At 43.4% G+C, this 21,400-nt stretch overlaps 1 protein-coding gene across 1 annotated transcript in view; it reads right to left on the bottom strand.

Moving 5' to 3' along the window:
- The window catches only part of Rybp (RING1 and YY1 binding protein), a 48,390-nt gene extending 30,802 nt beyond the window's left edge, over positions 1 to 17,588 (bottom strand). Inside the window, exons 1-2 of the mRNA XM_027428973.2 lie at positions 17,430 to 17,588; positions 16,661 to 16,786 (exon numbers count right to left, since the gene is read on the bottom strand). Of these exons, the coding sequence (XP_027284774.1) occupies positions 16,661 to 16,786; positions 17,430 to 17,461 (158 nt within the window). The 5' untranslated portion in view covers positions 17,462 to 17,588. The remainder of the gene's footprint in view (positions 1 to 16,660; positions 16,787 to 17,429) is intronic.
- Between the last annotated feature and the right edge of the window lie 3,812 nt (positions 17,589 to 21,400).

Here is a 21,400-nt window from a genome sequence, read left to right as displayed (position 1 = left end):
TTGCATCCAGCATGCAGAGTAGAGAACTTCTGAGGAGCCCACCTGGGAGGGGCTTGCCTTAAAGCAACTGCCTTCATCAGAAGCCTATTTTGCAATCAACTATTAGGTTCAGCTGTGAGCAGAAATGCAAGCATGAACTTGAAAGGGAAGCGTGAGCACAGGAACCATCCTAAAATTAATATAGTGTATGAAAAAAGTAAAACCAGAAACAGAAGTGAGGAATAAAACAATGGCAGTCAGGCATGGTGGTCATGCCTTCAATACCAGCACAGGAAAGGCAAGAGAATCTCTGAGTTCAAGGATAGCCTGATCTACAGAGGGAGTTCTACGACAGTCAGGGCTAAACAGAGAAACCCTGTATGACAATATTTCCAAGCTATTCGCTTAGTTTCTCGTTTGTGCTGCAGGTGAGTGTATACCCTGCTAGTGTGAATTTGCTAGAGATTAATATAGGCATGTAATGGGCTGTATTCTCAGCCCTTGGTTTTTTTCACACCAGCTCAGCGTCAGCTGGCTTTGAATTTGCTACCATATATGACTACCATAAATGGAACATCAGGTGTGTATTGACAGTACTAGGTGCTGTGTATGGAGGCACAGCTTGTCGAAGGCTCTACAGCATGACAAGACATAGTGGTACTAGCATGGTGGGAGAGAGGGAGGAAGGAGCGAAGGGAGGGGGAGGACACTCGGACATCTGATATTCCACATATGGTAGTCACAGAGACCCCAATGTAGATGGGGTCTGTCAAAACTAAGCTTTGCTACAGGGTGTTTCCTTATTTTAATTAAATAAAACAAAGGCGTAACAATGTGCTACCCCAGAGCTGCAGTACAACAAATAATGCTTAAAAACACACTTGTCTTCTGCCCCAGGTATTCTGTGGTGATTCCAAAATTTCAGACATTCTTTTAGGTTGTTTTGTTTTGTTACTGTTTGTTTGAGACAGGGTCTCTCCGTAACCCTGGACATCCTTTAACTATGTAGACCTGGCTGGCCCGGAACTTACATATAAATCCACCAGCCTCTGCCTCTCAAGTGCTGGGATTAAAGGTATGTACCCACAAGGCCTAGCTTCAAGAAATTCAGACATTTGAATACCACTGTCTTCATCCTCGATTAGGAAAAATTGGGAAGGATATATAAATGAAAAATTTAGTAACAAAGCCAGAAAACTGTTCAGTTACATATAAACTGAACATGCCCAATGTTTGTAACATAAAACTCCTTCAAGCAGAGATACCAAAATATGTAAGTACTTATTCATACATCATTAGGGGGGGAATACATTACAAATAAACCATTTTCCCTATTTTTCTTTTCTTAATTTAATTTAGAAACAAGCTTGTTTTGCCTTTCTTCCCTACATATTTTTAGACAAATAAGTTGGCATCATAGTATTTAAAAGATATGTTTAATAAGACCTGTCTCAGAAAACTACAGTAAATCAGAAAACACAGAGCACATAAAATTACACATGTGAGGTCTCAGGAGCCCCCTTCAAAAAGAGAAACTCTAAAACCTAATTATACTCCATCAAATTTTACCCCAAAAGTCAATTAGTGGGGGCATGTTCCAAAGTCTTCAGTGAGCCAGGCCGTGGTAGGGCACACCTTTAATCCCTGCCTCGAACCCCCTCCCCCAAAAAACACTCTTTATTGTGTGAGGGATGGCAAAATTTCACAATCACAAAGAATAGTAGCAGTCAGTTCTTTGTGTAACATATGATGGGCGCCATGTTTAAGGAAGGTTCACAGTTCTCTGTACCTAGAGTAAGACAGGTAGACAAAAAAGGAGGCATTTGCCAACACACAAGCTGAATGTTTACTGACATACATTATGTCTTCCAAAAGCCCAGGACAGCTGCATATTCCCTTGACTTCCTCAGTAACTTAACTGAAGGAACTGGACACAGAGCCAGAGTACACAGTGAAAACAGAGCTCACACAAAGGGCACAGAACTTGTCCACCTGAGTCTGCCCAGGCAGACAAGTGCTTTCCACTGCACCACTTTCCTGCAAAGTAAATCATTCACAAACTCAATGCTGGTGATTTTAATGATAGCATGAAAAGTTCTTTCAAAGAATTGTGTAATTTTCTAAGTCAAGCGAACAACCTTTTTGATTTCAAGGCAGAAGTCAGGATGGAAATAAGAAACACTGGTAAGAAAAAGAAACATAGGAATTAGTCAAACAAAATCTCTTAGTGTATATACACATTGTTAACTGCATATTACAGGCTCTGTGATTAGGCCTTTTCCAGAAGTCTGAACAAGCATTATTCTATTGCTCTTTTCTAACTGAAATAGTCCTAGAAAAAGATGGAATGTTGGGAAGATGCAGAGTAAATTTTTACACTTTGTACATGCTAATTGGTCCATTTAGCTTAATCACCTTTCCTCTGTCCTGCTGAAAATGAAATCCAGAGTTACTGTTCTGTGCAGCAGCTTCTACAACTGCAAAGCTGCAGCCAGGGGGTGGTGGCACACGCCTTTAATCCCAGCACTCGGGGAGGCAGAGGCAGGCAAATCTTTGTGAGTTCAAGACCAACCTTGTTGGTCTACAAGAGCTAGTTCCAGGACAGCCTCCAATGCCACAGAGAAATCCTCGTCGTCCCCCCTAAAAGAAAAACAACTGGAAGGCTGCAGTAACAACTAATTCTCAGAGCTGCTTTGAGTGTTAACATTAAGGGGAAAAGACATAAAACTGATGTGCAAAACACAAAGCACTATACAAATAAGCATTTACTGTTTCAGAATATCCAATGACTTGTAGGCTATGCTCAGGGGCACATAACAGTAATTGTACAGTTACAATCTACATGTTTTTCGTTTTTAAAAAATATTTCAACCTGCATGTGACTATGCACCACATGTATGCCTGGTAACCACTGAAGTCAGAAGGCCGTTTCCAACCTTGTGGAACTGGAGTTATAGATTGTTTTGAGTTGCCATGTGGGCGAAGGGAATTAAACCTGGGTCCTTTGCAAAAGCTGTTTGCTCTTAACCACTGAGCCATTTCTCCTGCCCCCTTTCTACGCATTTTTTGGACTTATAAACTCACAGAAAAATCACAAAATAGTGTACCATGGTCCTATGTAACCATCTTTCAGCTTCTGTGTAATTATAATACAGTGTCAATAAAATAAAATACCATTAGCATAATGCATACTTAAGGATTCAATGCCAATTTGTGATTTATAATTTTTAAAATGATTTAAATTTCAAGATTATTTTGACTCTTAAAGACATAGAGACACTGTACGTATCTATAATATGTAAATGAACATATTCTAATTAGCATTTTCAACTCTTCAAATATCAATTCCTTGTGCTGAGTACCAAATCCCTCTCTTTACCTTTGAGTAATTAACAAACTAGTCACCAAACTATGCTACAGCACACTCCTCCTCACTTTATTTGGGGCTGTTATGCCTCTTAATCCCCCTTTACCAAGTCATTTAGCACAGGTTTACATTCATACAACACAAGACGCCAAAATATCTTCTACAGTATGAGCTTTTAATGTTTTTCCCACTCAGTCTAAAGCCCCTGAAACCATAGAAGCTATATTAATTAACATTCTATTTTTTGTCGTGCAAAAGTATTCCATTTTGTGGAGATACTTCTCATCTAATGAAAGATACTTGGGTTTGTTTTTGTTTTTACTAATTTGGAAGTTTGACAAAGCTGTGAATATCTTTTATGTGATAAGCTTTCATTTCTTTGAGCTAAAGATCAAGGGCTATAAATGCTAGGTCATGTGGTAAGTATATGTATAGGAAGAATCTGCCAGACTATTTTCCACAGTGGAACATCCTCACCAACAATAGGTCTCAAGTCACTTTTATTAACTGTAAAATATTCTACCAAAGCTGTAACATACTTTAAATAACCCAAAACATTTAAAGGTAACTTTATTAAAATATATTAATTTCTTTAATGTATATGTTCCAATGCTTATGAGCATGTTGTAGCATAGATGTGCAAATCAATGGACAACCCACAGGACTCAGTTCTCTCCTGCTACCATGTGGGGGTCCCACGCACCGAACTCAGACTTGTCAGGCTTAGTGGAAAGCATCCTGGCTCACGGAGCCATCTTGCTAGCCCCTGAATCTTCTAACACAATTGTCTACAGAGAAAATTATTATGAGACATTCATTCAAATTCCTCCAAGTCATACCACTGGGTCACTAATACATGTATTCTAAAAGCATGATGTTTTAAATAAACCAATGGTCTATGAGAATCTCCATTTCCCAAGCTAAAATTTTTTCAATCTTTAAAATTCCATTTGCTCCTATTTAACAATGGAGAAGTTAGGGTTTTTTGGGGGGCGGGTGGCTTTTTGGGGGCAGGGGCTTTTCAAGACAGGGTTTCTGTGTAGCTTTGGCTGTCCTGGAACTCCCAGAGATAAACCTACCTCTGCCACCTTGCCTTCACAAGCAGCTACAACATCAGTGTATCCTTGGATTGTACTGTCTCATGTTTGATTTAAAAACTGGTTTCCTCACAGTTAAGGTTTGGCTCCTAGTGGCCACACTGAGAAGCACATAACAAGCTACTCCAGCTCCAGGAGATCCAGTCTCTTCCAGTTTCTGTGGGTACCTGCACTCCTCACATGCACATACAGGCAAAAATATACATAATCTTTTTTAAAAATGTCAAATCTTTTAATAACTGAGTTGTTACTTTAAAAAACAAAAACCGCTTGGAGGGAGAAGCAGGTAGATCTGAGTTTGAGGCCAGTCTCGTCTACAGAGCCAGTTCCAAGACAGCCAGGGGTACACAGTAAATTTTGGCTTTGACATTTATGAAATGACCCTAAAACAGTCTTCTGCCACTTTGTGCTATGCATTTATGTGAGGTAACATCCATGTGAAGCAGCATTTTCAGAATTATGATTATAAAACCAAACTATCAGCTCTGAAAAACACTGAAAAGCTTTATGAACAAGTGTCCAATATTAAGCCAAGACTTAATTATTTATATAAAACTATGTCTATCTGGTTGGTATATAAATTAGCTTTTGTCTCTAATAGACAGTAAAATCACATACACATCAAAGAGTTTTAAAATAAACTTCAAGATTTCTTAACATCAAGTATTGGATTTTTTTATGCCTAGTTTACATGCTGCTATATTCTGAGGTCTAAAGTAGAAAAAGTTGAAGCCCCAATCTGAACCAGCAATTCCAAGAAGAGCTACCCAGACCATCAGCATGACACTGCTTGAGAACCCATGAGAAATGCAAGTTCTCAGGTCCTGCTCCACAATTGCTTATGAAGGCTCTAGGAATAAGACCCAGCAATGTGTTAAACAAGTCTTAGCGGTAGGTTTCACATGCTAAGGTCTGAGAACCATCAATCTATGCATATTCAAAATAAACACACTCAAGTTCTCGTACACACAAGTCTGTTCTTCAGTGGTGGGTTTGGGTAAGGTACTGATAAAAAATTCAGTATCTTGGTCCTTCTAGAATACAATCTACATAAAGCAGAATTTTCACTTTAATCTCTACACATAAGGAATTCAAAAACACGAAATGTTCACAAAACTTGTTCCTTAAATATAGCACCAGGGGAAGTACACTCAAATATCTGTGGTCCAAGGAATGGACTCCTCGAAAACAATTTCTATTGGTGACAATGAGAATGTTACCATTTTTGTTTGCTCTCTACGTATCCTGTAACATTTTCTTCTTAGCTAGGACAAAGACGGGTTCTCGAGTTTATCAATCTTTACTGATATTCTTTTCTTTACTCACACAATAAAAATTTACTAATAGTGAGCTGTAGAGAAGGCTCAGCACTGAATGCTCTTCCAGAGGACCTAAGTTTGATTCCCCACACAGTGACTCACAACCATCTCTGTAACTCCAGTTCTGGGGATCCAGCACCCTCTTCTGGCCTCCACAGGCACCAGACATGCATGTGGTGCACACATACATGCAGACAAAATACCTACATATAAAAATTTAAAAAACAGGCACTTCTTTTCCAGAGGACCTGATTTTAGTTCCCAGAATCTACAACCCTGTAACTCCATCTCCAGGAAACTCTCGAACCTCTTAACTTCTGCAAGCACTTGCACTCATGTACATATATCCTTACAACCCACAAAATTGAAAATACACTAGCAATTTACTAATAATTTACAAGCTGCTGAAGTAACACTGCAGGGAGTACAGTTACCATGTTTAAAGAGTTCAAAATTAGAACTGAGCATGAGTAGTGACCCAGCTCAACTATGCTTTAGTCTTTATCCACCTTCTACTTAGTAACAGATTCACTATGGTTGACACATTAGACAACACTGACCAGGAATTGGTCAAGAAATCTGAATCTTAAAATCAGTTTAAATGACACCCTTCTCCTTACATGGTAAGTGAACCACTAAATGGTCTTTGGGGGGGGGGGGGTAAAGCAGCTTGAATGAAGAGTCTGACTTCCTAAAGCAGACTATTCTTTTAGTACTTGGGAAGCAAAAACTGAGTTTCTGTAATAGAGAAGAGCTAGCAAACCTTGCAGCTTGCATGAAACATGTGAGCTGTTCTTAGAAAGCAATCACCAAGTTTTTCTCTCTATGACTAACCACCACGTTGTCAGATTCATCATGCTGAGGAAACAGGTATTCCTTTAATCTCTTGTCCTTCCAAAGGCCACCTAAGTTTCTTCTGTATTTTGAGAGTTCTTTAATTGTACAAAAAAAAAAAATACATTTTAAGTTTTAACTCAGGTTTTTTTTTTTTTTAACATATCCTTAAATCCCTCCCACTAATTTTTTTTGGGTGGGTTGTTTGTTTTCGGTCCAACCACAAGATAAAACAGATATTCTAAATTGGCTAAAAGAAAAAAAGAAAAGCAGTATCTAACCCTGCTTAAAAATTTTATCTGGGGGGCTAGAGAGATGACTCAGTGGTTAAGAGCACTGGGTGCTCTTCCTAGAGTTCCTGAGTTCAATTCCCAGCAACCACATAGTGGCTCACAACCATCCATAGTGGGATCTGAGCACTCACATACATACATACATACATACATACATACATACATACATACATGAGAGAGAGAGAGAGAGAGAGAGAGAGAGAGAGAGAGAGAGAGAGAGAGAGGCTGTTCTGAGCAACTGGGAGCTCACGGACTCCTGACTGAAAGCTAGGGAACCTGCATAAGACTGAACCAGGCCTCCTGAACCTGGGTGTCAGTTGTGGGGGGGGGGGTTAAACAGTCTATGGAGCCACTGGCAGTGGAGCTAGTATTTATTCCTAGTGCATGAACTGGCTTTTCGGAGCCTATTCCCTATGAAGGGATACTGTCTCAGCCTAAATACAGGAGGGTGAGCCTTGGTCCTGCCATGATGTGACCCCCATGGGAGTCCTCACCCTCTCTGAGGAGTAGATGGGGGTGGGATGAGGAGATGGTGGGGGGATGGAAGGGGAAGGGAACTGGGATTGGTATGTAAAATAAGGTGGTTTTTTATTTAAATTAAAAAATTAAAAAGAAAAAAATTTATGCTTACTTCATGATCCCAACTCTCCATTTCTGAGTAATACTACAGCATAACCACAACTGCCTTTACTGAGTTCATTTTGTCACCATATTATCATTCAATACATGGAAATGAAAATATAGCTAAGTAAATGAAGTGGATGCATCAAGACGTCAGCAGAACACAAGGAATTACTCCAAATTACTCAACAAAATAGAACAAAGGGTACAAAGGTGAAACTACCATATGTGGGTGGCACACTGTCAAGTCATAGGTGTGATAAAATGGCAGAATGCATAGAGGGCTTCTAGCACTGGTCAGTACTCTTTGACCATCTGTAAGCTACACTAGGTACCACTTTTCAAAATTGCTTTATCCCAAAAAAATCAACCCCTTGCTTCATTTCCAGACTTTCCAATGTCTTCTGGCTGCTAATACTACCACCTGGGCTAGACTAAGACAATACTTAAGACAGTAGACATTCAAGTGTGCCACAAAGCACCACAGCTCTAAAGCACTCCAGTGCCAGTGCCTATTTAGAAAACAAAACCCGAAAAACAGGAATATTACTCCTAAGGGCACACTTCAGGGAGACAATGTTCACCTAACTCAGTGACATTAAACACACAACGGGAAAATCCTCATATATGAAGGAACATTTACTAGAACTCAAAACTAAGGCTGGGGGGGATTGCTCTAGTACACATTAGACATTGTTTTTGATCTCCAAAACTACAAACAAAAGTACTGTAACTATTTCTCCAAGTCTTCATTTGCTCTATAGAGCAGACATCTGTGAACCCCTAGGAAGTGCCAGTTTGTATTTTAATAAACATAGGAAAACAAAATGATAAAAACCAACACCCTGTCCTCCAACAAGGTGACAACAAAAGACTGGTAGATCAAAATATAATGTGCAAAAAGGCTTCGTGGAAGGACATCCAGAAAGACAAACATCAGCTGGAACACAAAGAGAAAAAGCCCTTAAAAAGAAAATGGGAGGAAGAACAAACGGATGTATATAAAGTAAGACATCATGGTCCACACTCAGAAAACACCAATTTGGTATGAACAAACATGCTCTGTATAGAGGGCAGATGGAGTGGTTGTAGTTTTCAGGTTCCAGAAATCCTGAAAACAGACACAGGAAAAGACCAAACCATAAAATCTTTGAGATATTCACAATTTAGATTTCCTCCTAAAAGAATGTGAACCAGAAGATAATTTGAAGTAGGATTTGTAAGTAATTTGTGAGGCACCTTTGGAAAACACACTCAGAACTCAGTTATTCAACCTATGGATTGAACTGTCTTTAAGCTGTCCAGGAAGCAGGTCTATTTGTTTGTCTTATGTATATAAGCATGGAGGTAATGATGATTATTAGAGACCAATAATAAATAACCCACCTCTGGGAATTCAAGCATTTGGAGGACAAAGTAAGAATGTGGATGAACTGAGATGTTGTTCAATTGCAAAGCACTTACCTATATGCTTGAGGCCCTGGATACTATCCTAAGTACCTAAAACGTTTTTTAAAAGTAAAAGGAACAGGATGTGCAGTGGCACAGTCCAGTTGTGGTCCATTAATCCAGACAAGAAGGCTGAGAATCCTGACTTCAAGACCAGCATGAGCAAGTCTATACAACTAATATTACATTCAAAAACAATGAGGCCTTCTTCAAGGAAGAGGCTGCTTCCACTCTGCACAATCATACTCCCTCACACCATGCCCATCATCAGTTATCTCGCTTGGTTCTCACTGGCTATTCTTGGAAGGTGGAGTCCTCCATTTACTTTTTTTTTTTAAGATTTTATTTATTATGTACACAATTCTGCCTGCATGTTTTCCTGCAAGCTGGAAGAGGGCACCAGATCTCATTATAGATGGTTGTAAGCCATCATGTGGTTGCTGGGAATTGAACTCAGGACCTTTGGAAAAGCAGTCAGTGCTCTTAACCTCTGAGCCACCTCTCCAGCCCCTCCATTTACTTATCAATGTTGTAGCAGTAACCGATGAGCCTGGACAGGTATGGTGGCACATACGAGACTTAAGCATTTGGGAGGCTGGGGCAAAAGAACTAACTGTTCAAGGCCAGCCTGGGCTACATGCTGAGTGTCATGTCACCTTGGGCTAGTTAAAATTCTGCCTCAAAAATACAAATAAAAGACTGCTGAACAATACAGCAAATGAGAGGTGGGAATCAACTCCCTTTTATGACCTCTAGAAGTTTCACACCTTTCCATCAGTTTACATAAAACCATACCACACCTGTAGGCAAAGACAAGAAGGTCTCTGAGATCGACTCTACCTTAATAAATGCCAAAAAAGAAGGGAGGACAGACTGGAGATACAAAAGGGATTGTCTAAGGGCAGATGCTCAGAGAGGGGACTGCTCAGATGGCCTGTGAATAAAACAGCACTGGTAAAATAAACAAGAACTGCTCACAGCATCGTAGTTGAATCTCGTCAGAGAGTAATGAAGTAAAAGCCCTCTCAAACAGAATTAAAACATAAGGGAAACTAATCACCCCAATGATAAAACATGAGGCAGTATACAAAGGGTTTCTGGGAATATTCTCCAAAAAATCTGATGAAGAATCTGGAACACCAAGTTACAAACATGCACTCCCTTTGTAGAAGTTCATCAAACCTTTAAACTTGTACACTACCCAACAGGTAAAGTAGGTACTACTTAGGGGAGCAAAGACAAAACCACAAGGAGAAAAAGTAATGACAAGGGAACACAAACAGGCCAGAGAGACATCGTTATCGGCTCTCATGCAGAACTCTTGAGCATTTAGTAAAAGATCTGGTTCTGTTAGTTCTTTTGCTAAGGTTTCTGAACCCTGGAGTTCTTCAGCATAATAGATGTACGCCACATAAAATAGTCCAAAAACACAAGCAGTGTATAATCTCCTATCCTGGTAATTAAAAAACACTGAAGGATGCTAGCTGGCTTGAACTTAATATACAACATACAACTAAGCTGGCAATGTAAACATCATACAAACTGAAAGGCTAAACAGCGGCACCACCACACCTCAACAGGGAAATGCAGACAGTAGCACCGTCCATCTGTCTGCAGAGCAGCACCCACCATCCCTCATCCCTCTGTGCTCTTCACCACACTCTTCAGGACATGCTCCAGTAAGAGCTGGATGATCTCAGTTCTCTGCTTATATATTATCTCTTTCTTCTCCATAGTACTTTAAGCTCTATGAGAACAGTAACTTTGTCTTTGCACCACTGTGCATACACAAAGCCCAGACAGCTCTGTGCACAATAAAACCTAGCCAAATGATCAGGTAAATTAAATTACTATTATTATTACTTTGGTTTTTCAAGACAGGGTTTCTCTGTGGCTTTGGAGGCTGTCCTGGAACTAGCTCTTGTAGACCAGGCTGGCCTCAAACTCAGAGATCCGCCTGCCTCTGCCTCCCGAGTGCTGGGATTAAAGGCGTGAGCCACCACCGCCCCGCTAGTAAATTAAAGGTCACCAAGTATACTTAAGATCAAGTCAGTGGCAATGAATCAGTAAGTTCAATACAGTAATAAATAAAAAATAATTACTCAACATCTGGTAAGAGTAATCTTGAAAACTCCCCGCTTTGAAGGGAGCATTCAGCTGGAAAGGTTTGGTAAGGTTTGATGATTTGGAACACAGAGGGAATTTTTGAAATGCATTTTATAGAGTATTTTTATGAAAGATAAACATTACAATGAAGCCAACGTGACTCAAGGTGCAAAACCACAGTTGTGGATTCTCAGGAAATATGGGTAAGAGGCCTGGAAGTCTTGCTATCTGAAATATACTGACAGATGCACTTTGGTTCTATCAAAGATCATAACTACATTGTGGTTTTTCCACAAAACTTCTGCAGTACTTAGTGACTTCTTAACAGACTGAGTTGTCAGGATATCATTATAAGGAAAGTCCAAAGTTACACACCCAAAACTCTGAAGCTCTCAAAGAAGAAACACACAAGTAACTTCTCAAGATTCTTCCAATTCAACATCCGGAATACCTCTATAAAGGTAATAGTTATTTCTCTACAACTGTAAGGGCTTAAAAAAAAAAATCCTTGACGGGCGTTAGTGGAGCCCTCCTTTAATCCCAGCACTAGGGAGGCAGATCTCTGTGAGTTCAAGGCCAGCCTGGTCTCCAGAGCGAGTGCCAGGATAGGCTCCAAAGCTACACAGAGAAACCCTGTCCCCAAAAATAAATAAATAAATCCTCTTTTTTCTATAAAGTTCTAAAAACAGTAAACTTCACAGTATTTAAATAACCAGGGAATAAATAAGATTTTCAATTCAACATTGAGATAAAATATGACATATGATTGATAAAGATGACAGGGATGCTAGGAAGTTAGTCCCAGAACTAGAAAGGCAGAGACAGGCAGATCTGAGTTCGAGGCCAGTTAGTCTACAACAGAGTTCCTGGACAGCCAGGGATATAAAGGGAAACCCTGTCTGGAAAAAAACAAGCAAAACCTTCACAAGAATATGCATAAACTTTTTCAGATGTAAGGATTGCCAGGACAGGTAGGGTGGAAAAAGAGAATCCAACTTTCCAAGCTGTACTCTGCCCCCCACACAGAGTGTGCACACATAAAAGGAATGTTAAAAATCTGGAGATGAAGACAACGAAGTTCTAAATCTATAGTAACCGATCCAAAACATTTCCAACTACTCAACTGACTTTTAAGTAGCTAGAGAAAAAGATGTAGCACTATTAGCAAAGAAACAATCACCGAAAAGAATATACAGCAATGTTGTTCTATTTTAAAAGAGAATATTTCAGGAAAAAAAACAAGGTCACAAAATCAGTTTATCACCAAGTCTAGGAAGTTATTCTGTCCGACGCTTACAAACCAGCAGCACAAAGAATTATGTAAGTTCATGCATTTGTAATGCTTTACTCTTTCTTCCCTCTTTCATTAACAGAGCAAAATGACAAGGAATGCTTCAAGCTACCACTTAGGAAAGGGATCATGTTTCCCTCCCACACACCTGCCTGCTATCTTATACATACAAAAATGCTCCTTCATCTCCACATCTTTGCAAGCTGGGTGTACCACCATGGTGGGAGGCAACCTTCCAGCAGTCCACAACCACTTTAGGCTCCACTGTTAACTTTGCTATTTATCAATGAATGTGAAAAGAGGAAATCAACTGGTATGACAAATGTTCTAAAACTGGGAATGTTGGTGACAACTGCACTCTTTCAAACGACTTTAGAAAAATCTTTTAATTGCACTCCTGAGTGAATGTTATATGTAAAGTATGACTCCAATAAAACTCTTAAAAAAAAAAAAATCATGAGCTGGAGAGTTCGCTCAGTGGTTAAAAGCACTTAAGGTGTTCAGAGGACCAGAGTTGAATTCCCAACATCTATATCAGGCAGCTAATAACCACCTGTAACTCCAGCTGGTCTGGGAAATCTGATGCCTTTGCTCATATGCACAAATAACATAACTAAAAATAAAAAATTACTTCTTAAAAAAAGAAAAAAAAAAGAATGGCTAAGAAATTATAGACTAGAGAAGGCCAGATTTAATGGCACACAGCTGTAATACCCAAACTAGCAAGGAAGGGCCAAAAAGTTCAAAGCCAGCCTAGGCTATATAGTCAGTTACAGGCCATTCTGGATTCTATCTCAAAAGAATAACAGACCCATGAGGCTGGAGAGACAGCTCAGTGTTTAAAAGCACTGGCTGTTCTTCCTGAGGACCCAGGTTCAATTCCCGGCACCCATATAGTAGCTCTCACAACTGTAACTCCAGATCTACAGGATCTGACACCCTCACACAGACATGCATGCAGGCAAAACACCAGTGCACATAAAATAAAAATAAAGCATTTAAAAAAAAAGAAAAACATTACAGACCCAACATGTACTTCAGAATTATCTCTAAATACATACCTTAACCCAGCAGGATCATTCACAAATAATAAAATGAACAAATGTATAAAGAGGTCTTCTCCTAGACCATCCCACTAGATTAGTCAGTGTCTACTCCTTTTCCCTTGGGGCTTTTCTGACTGTCCCTTTCACTCTGCTCTATGCCACTCCACAAAATCCCTATGCTACCTACCTGCAGAGTTAAAAATGCTACTGCATATCACAACAGAAATAAAAAGCTGGCAGCTGATTTTGTAGAAATCAGTTTTCCTTTTCCAAAAGAAATGGGGGAAAGAGTTCCTTCTAGTTGATTCCCAAGCCCAGCCTGTTCCAATGCCACTTTACACACCTTTGGCAGTCTTTACAGCTTGGATTAGTTTACCTGGGTACATGTTCTCCCATGCTTTTAACACCTCCCCATCCCTTCATCTGCTTCTTCCACATCATAGGAGCTTTATAAATGCTCTTTAGATGAAGGATAGTATTTTCCTGCTCAATCGAGCGATATCAACCCTATCCACAAAGGCTCTGTGTCCTATTAGACTATCACTAATTTAAAACTTTTTCCTAGGTTGACTGGTTGATGCCAGCAGCAAAAAAGACAAGAGTAATTAACAACTCCACAATAACTACTGGCCAGCTAACCAGATAAGGCTGTTTAAACACCAGCAGAGAACAACAAAACCATGTGTGTCAGCAAACACTACTTCAAAATTGTCAATTTTCATCTATTACCCCACCATCCAAGTTCCAACCACCAGGCTGGGTTGAAGTTCCTGTAGGCCTGACTTTAATGCCCAGTACCAAAAAAAGACACCAAAGTAAGTTCTTTTTTGTTTGTTTTTTTTTTGAGACAGGGGTTCTCTGTGTAGCTTTGGAGCCTAACCTGGAACTAGCTATGTAGACCAGGCTGGCATCAAACAGAGATTCGCCTGCCTCTTCCTCCCAAATGCTAGGATTAAAGGCGTGCAACACCAGCGCCCAAATTACATTTTCTGTTGCCACCTAATTAATACTATGAAAGAGAGAAAATGGCAAGATCCTATGAAATCTTGGAAGTACAAAATTATCTACAAGAAAAAAAGTTCAAGAGAAAATCCTTTAATAGCCAATATCCCAGAGAAATCAAGGAATACAGGATACAATGGCTAGGAGAATACAATACTGGTCATATTTGCTCCTTATTCATGAAACCCATCGAGTAACAGAACCAAAAATGTTACTTGCATTCCACTTAATGACTTCAACAGATCTCAAACACTGAAGTATTGATAACAACAAAAAAGCAAACAAGCTCTCTCCAAAACAGAGTATCATGATTGGTATTTTAAAGGCCTCATACCTGTAAAATCTATCTTCAAAACCTACACAATGACTCAACTGCATAAAAATCCCTGAAAGATAGCACTTTATTCATTTTTCTTAAGTGACAGACTCAATGTCCTAAAATCTCTATTATCATCTGTGGATCTGAAAACTTTACACAAAACCTTAAAGTCAATACCTTTCATGTTTTTCCAAAAAGTTGGTGGGTGAGGTTTTTCAATAAAAGTAGAAATTGAAAAGCATTTCAATATGAGATGATTATTCCCAGCAATGCATCAAATGTAAACTTTTGAATCTGGCTGAAATTTCTCCTTATCAGCACGATTCTCAAGTTCTTACTAGTTTCCTGGTCATTTACTTGATCATCATCTACAGTAATACTCAAAACAAAACCACAATAAAGAGATTTGGCCTCAGAGGGATTTCTACATGTAAAAAAACATTACTCAAAAATAATACACAGTTACTATTGATTTAAGTAACAAATACATTTCTAAACTTTCATGCTCCCTGATGGAATCCCCGATTTTCTGACAGAACAAAACCCACAGAAAGAGTTTTCCATTTATCTAAATCTATTTATTATGATACAAAAATTTGACATGAATTTACTTAAGGAAAAAAAAAACCTACTAGCTGGGTCTACAATCCCAGCACTCAGGAGGCTGAAGCAACAGGATTGCCGTTTCAAGATTAGCTCCAAACATTGAGATGCTATCTTAGTAGAGAAAAACTACTTACAGGGAAATAAATTTCAGTTCTTGAGTTTTAATTCAAAAAAACTCATAAGAGTTAGTGAAATTCAAAAACAGAGTGAAATTCAAAAATAGCCCACTAGTAACCAGGGCAATTCATTCTAGTTACAGACTTGCAGCAGAGCCTCCTTAATCCCAAGTGAAAGTAAAGCGATGAGACCCTGACAGGACACATCATTCAACATCCAGGTGGAACTAGTCACACTGGCATGCCACTAACTCAAAAGCAAGCACCTGCTGAAATGAAACTTTTGGCCAAGAACCTCGACTCCTGAAAGGTCCTAACTTCACTCTCACTTTCATATGTGCTCTAAAGACAGTTTCTTTAAAGGAGAGCAAGAACACAGTAACTTAGCAACAGAAATCCCAAATAAAAGGTTAAGACACCTGGAAGACTGTATCAGTTTTTACATTTTATCTTAAGTCTATTTTAATGTTACCTCTAGAAGCAGTTCCAACTCATTTGCTATCATATGCAATCAACCGCTCTCATCTCAATATAAAAGAAACCTTTTCAATGTTTTAATACAAAACCATTACATGCAAACTTCAAAACTGTTCATCTCAACATTTCACACTTCACCATTCTGCATAAGCTAATAACAAAAAGAGACACATCAGCACCCCCTATGCACTTTTCAATCCTCCAATATTTATCTTCAAGTGCAAAAAAGAAGAGACATTTGCAACTCAAGACAGAAAAAGGCACAACCCAATCTTATTGTACGACCATAACACCATTAAACTCAGGAAAAAACTAATTCCGGACAGACAAATTAGAACCACTCTGCACATGGCAAAAACAAAAAAGGTCTAATGTACTACAACCCACAGCAGTATCCCCACTTCCTCCCTCCCCGTTGGGAGCCAATACCAACAAGCTAAAGGATGCAAGTGTCAAATAAATCCAGTGTCTGTCTGAAACAAGACGAAAAAAATGGGAAAATTCCCTCCCATAAACCCTTTATTTTAGCACGAGGCACTGCACCCAACTTGAAATGGCAAGCGACCCTACACATCCTCCACCCCCCAAACGTAAAAAAAAAAAAAGGGTCGTAATCAACAAGTTGGCAAAGAGAACGATCAATAATAATAAGTATGACTCCCCTCTCCTCCGCACAAGCAAACAGATAAAGCCAAAACAAGTCTTTCAACAAAAGCTAACACATTGGCCTTCCAATACCTGGTGGAGGTGCCTTTCCGCACATCGCAGATGCTGCATTTAAAGGCTTCAGCGCTGTTCCTGAAGGTGCAGACGCTACAATCCCAAAAGCCTTCGTCTGCGGCAGGTTTCGCTTGTCTTTTTGGCCTTCCGAGGAGTAAGGAACCGAAGGGAGGATGGAGAGAGGGGAGAAACAGACGCTGGTGAGCCGTCGTCATTTCACAGGAATCCGACGCTGGAAACTTCTCGCGGCGACCACCCATCCACCCTACTGGCGGGCACCGGGGCCAGAGGCCGACGGGCAGAGCGGAGCCGTGCGCCCCCTCCGGCCCCGGGAACCGAGCGCCTGGCGGCGACGGCTCACGCGGGGCCGCGCCGGGCGCAGGAAGCGGGCCGACTCGTGGGCGCGAGCGCGGGGCGGCGGGGCGCGGCGCGGGGCGCGGGCCGCGGGCCGGATCCCAAGGCGGCGGGCAGCCGGGACGGCCGGGCGGCGGCGCGGAGGGGCCGGCGCCGCGCGCTGCCCCGCCCCTGCTCGCGCCCTCCCCCCGCCCCACCTGGTTAAATCTCCCTTTGTCTGGGCGGAGCGGCGACGGCGGAGGGCGGCTGAGGAGGAGCCGCCATGGCTGCGGCGCGCACGGCCGCCGGCCCGAGCGGAGCGACACCGCCTCCCTCCGCCCCCGGGTCTCCATCTTAGCGCGCCTCCCCCGCGCGGCCGCTCCGGCCTAGTCGCCGGCGTCCCCGCCCGCCACGGCCGCCCTCCCCTTCCGCCCCCTCGGCGCCCGGCAGGTACCTGGTCGGGCTCTTCTTGTCGCCCATGGTCATGGACGGGCTGGCCCCTGGCGCCCCACAGCTGCGCGCGCCGCCGCTCAGAGGAGAAGCGCGGTCCCGCAGCGTCGCGGAGCGGCCCCCGCCCTCCCGCGCGCCCGCCCGCCCGCCCTCCGCCGCTGGGCTAGAGCTCCGGCCGCCGCCGCCGCCGCCGCTGCCGCGCGCCGCCGCCAGTCTCCGGACGAGACTAGTCCCCGCCAGCGCCGCCTCCGCCGAGTGACTGACGAGGGGCGGGGCTGGGCGCCGCACGTCATGCGCCGGCCAGCCAATAGGAGGGTGACGACCGGCGCCGCGGGGCGTGGCGGGGCGCGCGGGAGGCGGGGCGCGGCGGGTGGGCGGGGCGTTCGGCGTGCGTGCCGGGAGTGTGTGCGCGCGGGGGGCGCGCGTGCCTGCCGGTGGCCCCCGCGGCCCCGGCGCGTCTGAGCGTGCGAGCCCGGCGGGGAGCACGTGGCCGTGCCCGCGGCTCCCCGCGCCTCTTTGGCGGCCCCTACTCGCCTCGGATCCCTGTGCGGCCGCTACTGGGACTCTCGCCCCGCAGCCGCTCCACTGAAGTAGTTCCGCGCAGTTTGCGCGCGCCGCGGGGGGCTGCGCCTCGAGGCCCGCGGCTCCCGCACTGCCGCTTCTGCCACGCGGGGCTTTGTGACCGCCTCCCCTGAGTGGCCCTCCCCGACGACAATCAGCCCCGCACCCTTCTGGGCCCGGGCACCGGAGGGAACTCTGGAGAGGGTGTGGCGGAGCCGCGGGCCCCCGCAGCCTAAATAGGGCGTTTCCCCGGGGAAGTTGCTGTTCAGATCCAGGCAACCACATGCCTCCTTTCCAACCTCGTGCCGTGGATCCTGCCTCAGAGAAATGAGGCTCCTAACGCTCTTCCCAGGGAGGGCACCGTGGATGGAAAGCACATTGACCTGTACCCGGCACTTAGGAAGTGCCTGGGCCCGATTCCACTCCTTCGGGCGTCTGAGGTTGGGAGGTGGGAAAGATTCGTACCCCTCACTTTCTCCCCTGCTCCAAGCGTGCTCTTGCCACCGGTTGTGTCTCAGGGCCCTCTACCCCCAGACACTGGCAAGAAACCATGGGGGAACGTCTGAAGATTAAAGGAAGCCCCAGGTCGGTGAGGAACTGGACCAGTGGGTGATGCTAAAAGGTGGGGGCAGGGATGGGGTGTGGAGGACAGATAAGAGCAAGCCCAGGCAAAAGAAGGTTCTTATCAAGACTGGCTCTTGGGAGAAGAGCAGAGCTGGAGACCCGCTGAAGCTGCCGGAGAGCGGGAAGCAGGAAGTCTTGGGATCTGAAGGGAGAAAATAAACGAGGGAGGCTATGTGACCAAGATAAGCTTGATCAGCACTAGATGTCCTCCAAGCAGGCACACCCAGAAGGGCCAAGCTGCAAGGGTCAGCAACCTCCCAGGCCTGGGCCGCTTACTACTTAGGAGTGAAGGAGGAAAGAATCCCAGGGACAGAGATAGCCAAGGAATGTGCATGTTAAGGCATGGCCCAGGGCCAGCTGCCTTGGCCTCTAGGGTCTGCCTGGCATGCTTCCAGCACTCTGCCCCTGGTGCATTAAGAAAAAAAAAATCCCTTTGGAGGGGGAGGCAGGGAACCACTGAAATTGCTGCCGCTCAGTTCCTGCCTATCGAAAAGGTCCTGGGTTAGATTACCCAAACACTGGGTAAATACACAAAGAATGGGTAAAAGAAGAAACAATCTCCTGCAAACCCTTCTTACACCTCAGCACATAAAGTCATGGCCTTGTATGCACCCCGGAGGTGAAGGTGTGCAAAGGTTTTCATCATTCCAGTGCAACCGAGCCTCAACCCCAGGTAATCACTCTACCTCAGCTTTGGTCAGCCAAGGTTAGCTTGGTGTCTTCATGAACTATCCCTGGGGTCATATGATATGACTGGGGTGGAACTTTTTCCTCCCTGTGGTAGAGATGGAACCCGTGGCCTTGGTGGTAGGCAAGCATCACCACTGAGTGACAGATAGATATCGGAGCCCCTGGCTAGCACTTCTTACTCAGTGGACTATCTTTGATATTTTCCCATTCTATTGCCTACATCGTAGTTCACACTCCTTTTCTCTGCTTAATCTTGTAGAATCCCATTGCAGTCACACCATCATTAACCCATAGGACATTTACTTTTTTCAGAATGTTTTTCTGTGTGTGTGTGTACATCTGTCCAGCAGTGAGAGGGAGAGAGAGAGAGAGAGAGAGAGAGAGAGAGAGAGAGAGAGAGAGAGAGAGATTGGTTCTTGAAAGCTTTTCCAAAGGAGAGTTTCCAGAATAAAGAGTTCATTTCTAGAGCTCTTCTTTCTAGGAACTCACTAGGAGACAGCAGATTCAGGAATTCTGATCTTTGACAGTAGTGGGAAATGAGACTCTGTCAGAAGTGTCTTTTTAATTCCAGGAGTGAATGGAGAGCCTACCCCTAGATTTTGGAGTCCATGCTCCATGGCAGGATGGCTCTAGGCAGAAGGCACTGCAGCCCTGGAGTAGGGGAGCTAATTGAATTGGATGGCAGGCAGACCTTCATCCAAGCATTGTGAGATGTGACCATCCTCCCTGGTCCTCTGGTTCCTTCCTGTCTTGATCTTTTGCTCAAGTAAAGCAGCGAAGTAGCTGGGCGGTGGTGGCACACGCCTTTAATCCTAGGACTACCGGAACAGAGGCAGGTGGATCTCTTTAAGGCCAGCCTAGTCTACAGAGCGAGTTCCAGGACAAGCTCCAAACCTACAGAGAAACCCTGTCTCCAAAAAAATCAAAAGAAAAAAAGAAAGAAGGGAAGGCAAATATGGTGTAGCTCAACTTTAATCCTAGCACCCAGCATCAAAGGCACGTGGCTCTCTGAATTATAAACTTAGCCTGAACTATATAGTGAGTTCCATGCCAGCCAGGGCTTATACATAGACCCTGTCCAAAAAAAAAAGTGGGGGGAGGGGGGAGCACTGCTATATTCCAAAGGAAGGATCTGGAAAGTTGTCAATGTAGCTTGTTCCTGCTCCCCTCAAGCTAACTCACCCAGGCTGGAACTCTGAACCCAGAGAAATACCTAACAAAGACATGATAAACAAGTGGGAGAGGTAAACCTGTCTCCAAGTACCTCCAGGCTTGCCCCAGGCCCTCCTATATCACCCTGATGATCTGAGTCTCCAGCTATGGTCTAGGCTGTTTGCACCAGTCTACGGTGAACTGAGGACAATGAAGGCCAAATGTGTTTTTCTTTTCTTAGATGGTTCATTCATTTCAGTATTCATTCTTTGTTGTTTTGTCTTTGTTGGGGGGAGGGGTAGTTTCTTTTTCAGATGGGGTCTCATGTAGCCCAAGTTGGCCTAGAACTCATGGGCCTCCTAACACCACTCCCCAAAATAAAGAGATGTGTGCCCCACTCCTGCTTATCCTGACTTTAATGGATTAATGACAATAGTATATAGTAGATTTTCTTAAAATGCACTCAGCTGACCACCAGTTCTATGCTAGGTTTCTCTCCTCACTCTCAAGTGATGTCATCCTGAAAGGCTTTTCTGTACTGAGCTCTCAATGACTCTACTGAAACTTCCAGGGCTAGTGGGATTGGAAGGAAGAGGAGGGGGGAAATATAGTATCAACAGGTGGCCAGAAAAGTCAGCCGAGAAGGGCAGAGACTTAAGAAGGTTAAGATTTCAATTGTAAACCGGGCAGTGGTAGCACACACCTTTAATTCCAGGCAGAGGCAAGCAGATCTCTGTGAGTTTGAGGCCAGCCTGGTCTACAGAGCGAGTTCCAGGAAAGGCAGGGCTGTTATACAAAGAAACCCTGTCTCAGAAACCCAAAAAGATTTCAGCTGTAATGGCTAACAGTTGATGCCCTACTTTGCACAGAATGCTGGGGTTTAGAGAAAATTATTTCTTGGAGGGACCAAACACCTGGAGTGTCTCAGGAGTAGAGTAGAACAGAGCT

This window comes from Cricetulus griseus, chromosome 8 (genome assembly GCF_003668045.3).
Source record: "Cricetulus griseus strain 17A/GY chromosome 8, alternate assembly CriGri-PICRH-1.0, whole genome shotgun sequence".
NCBI classification, from domain to species: domain Eukaryota; kingdom Metazoa; phylum Chordata; class Mammalia; order Rodentia; family Cricetidae; genus Cricetulus; species Cricetulus griseus.
This window is presented reverse-complemented; position numbering and strand designations above follow the sequence as displayed.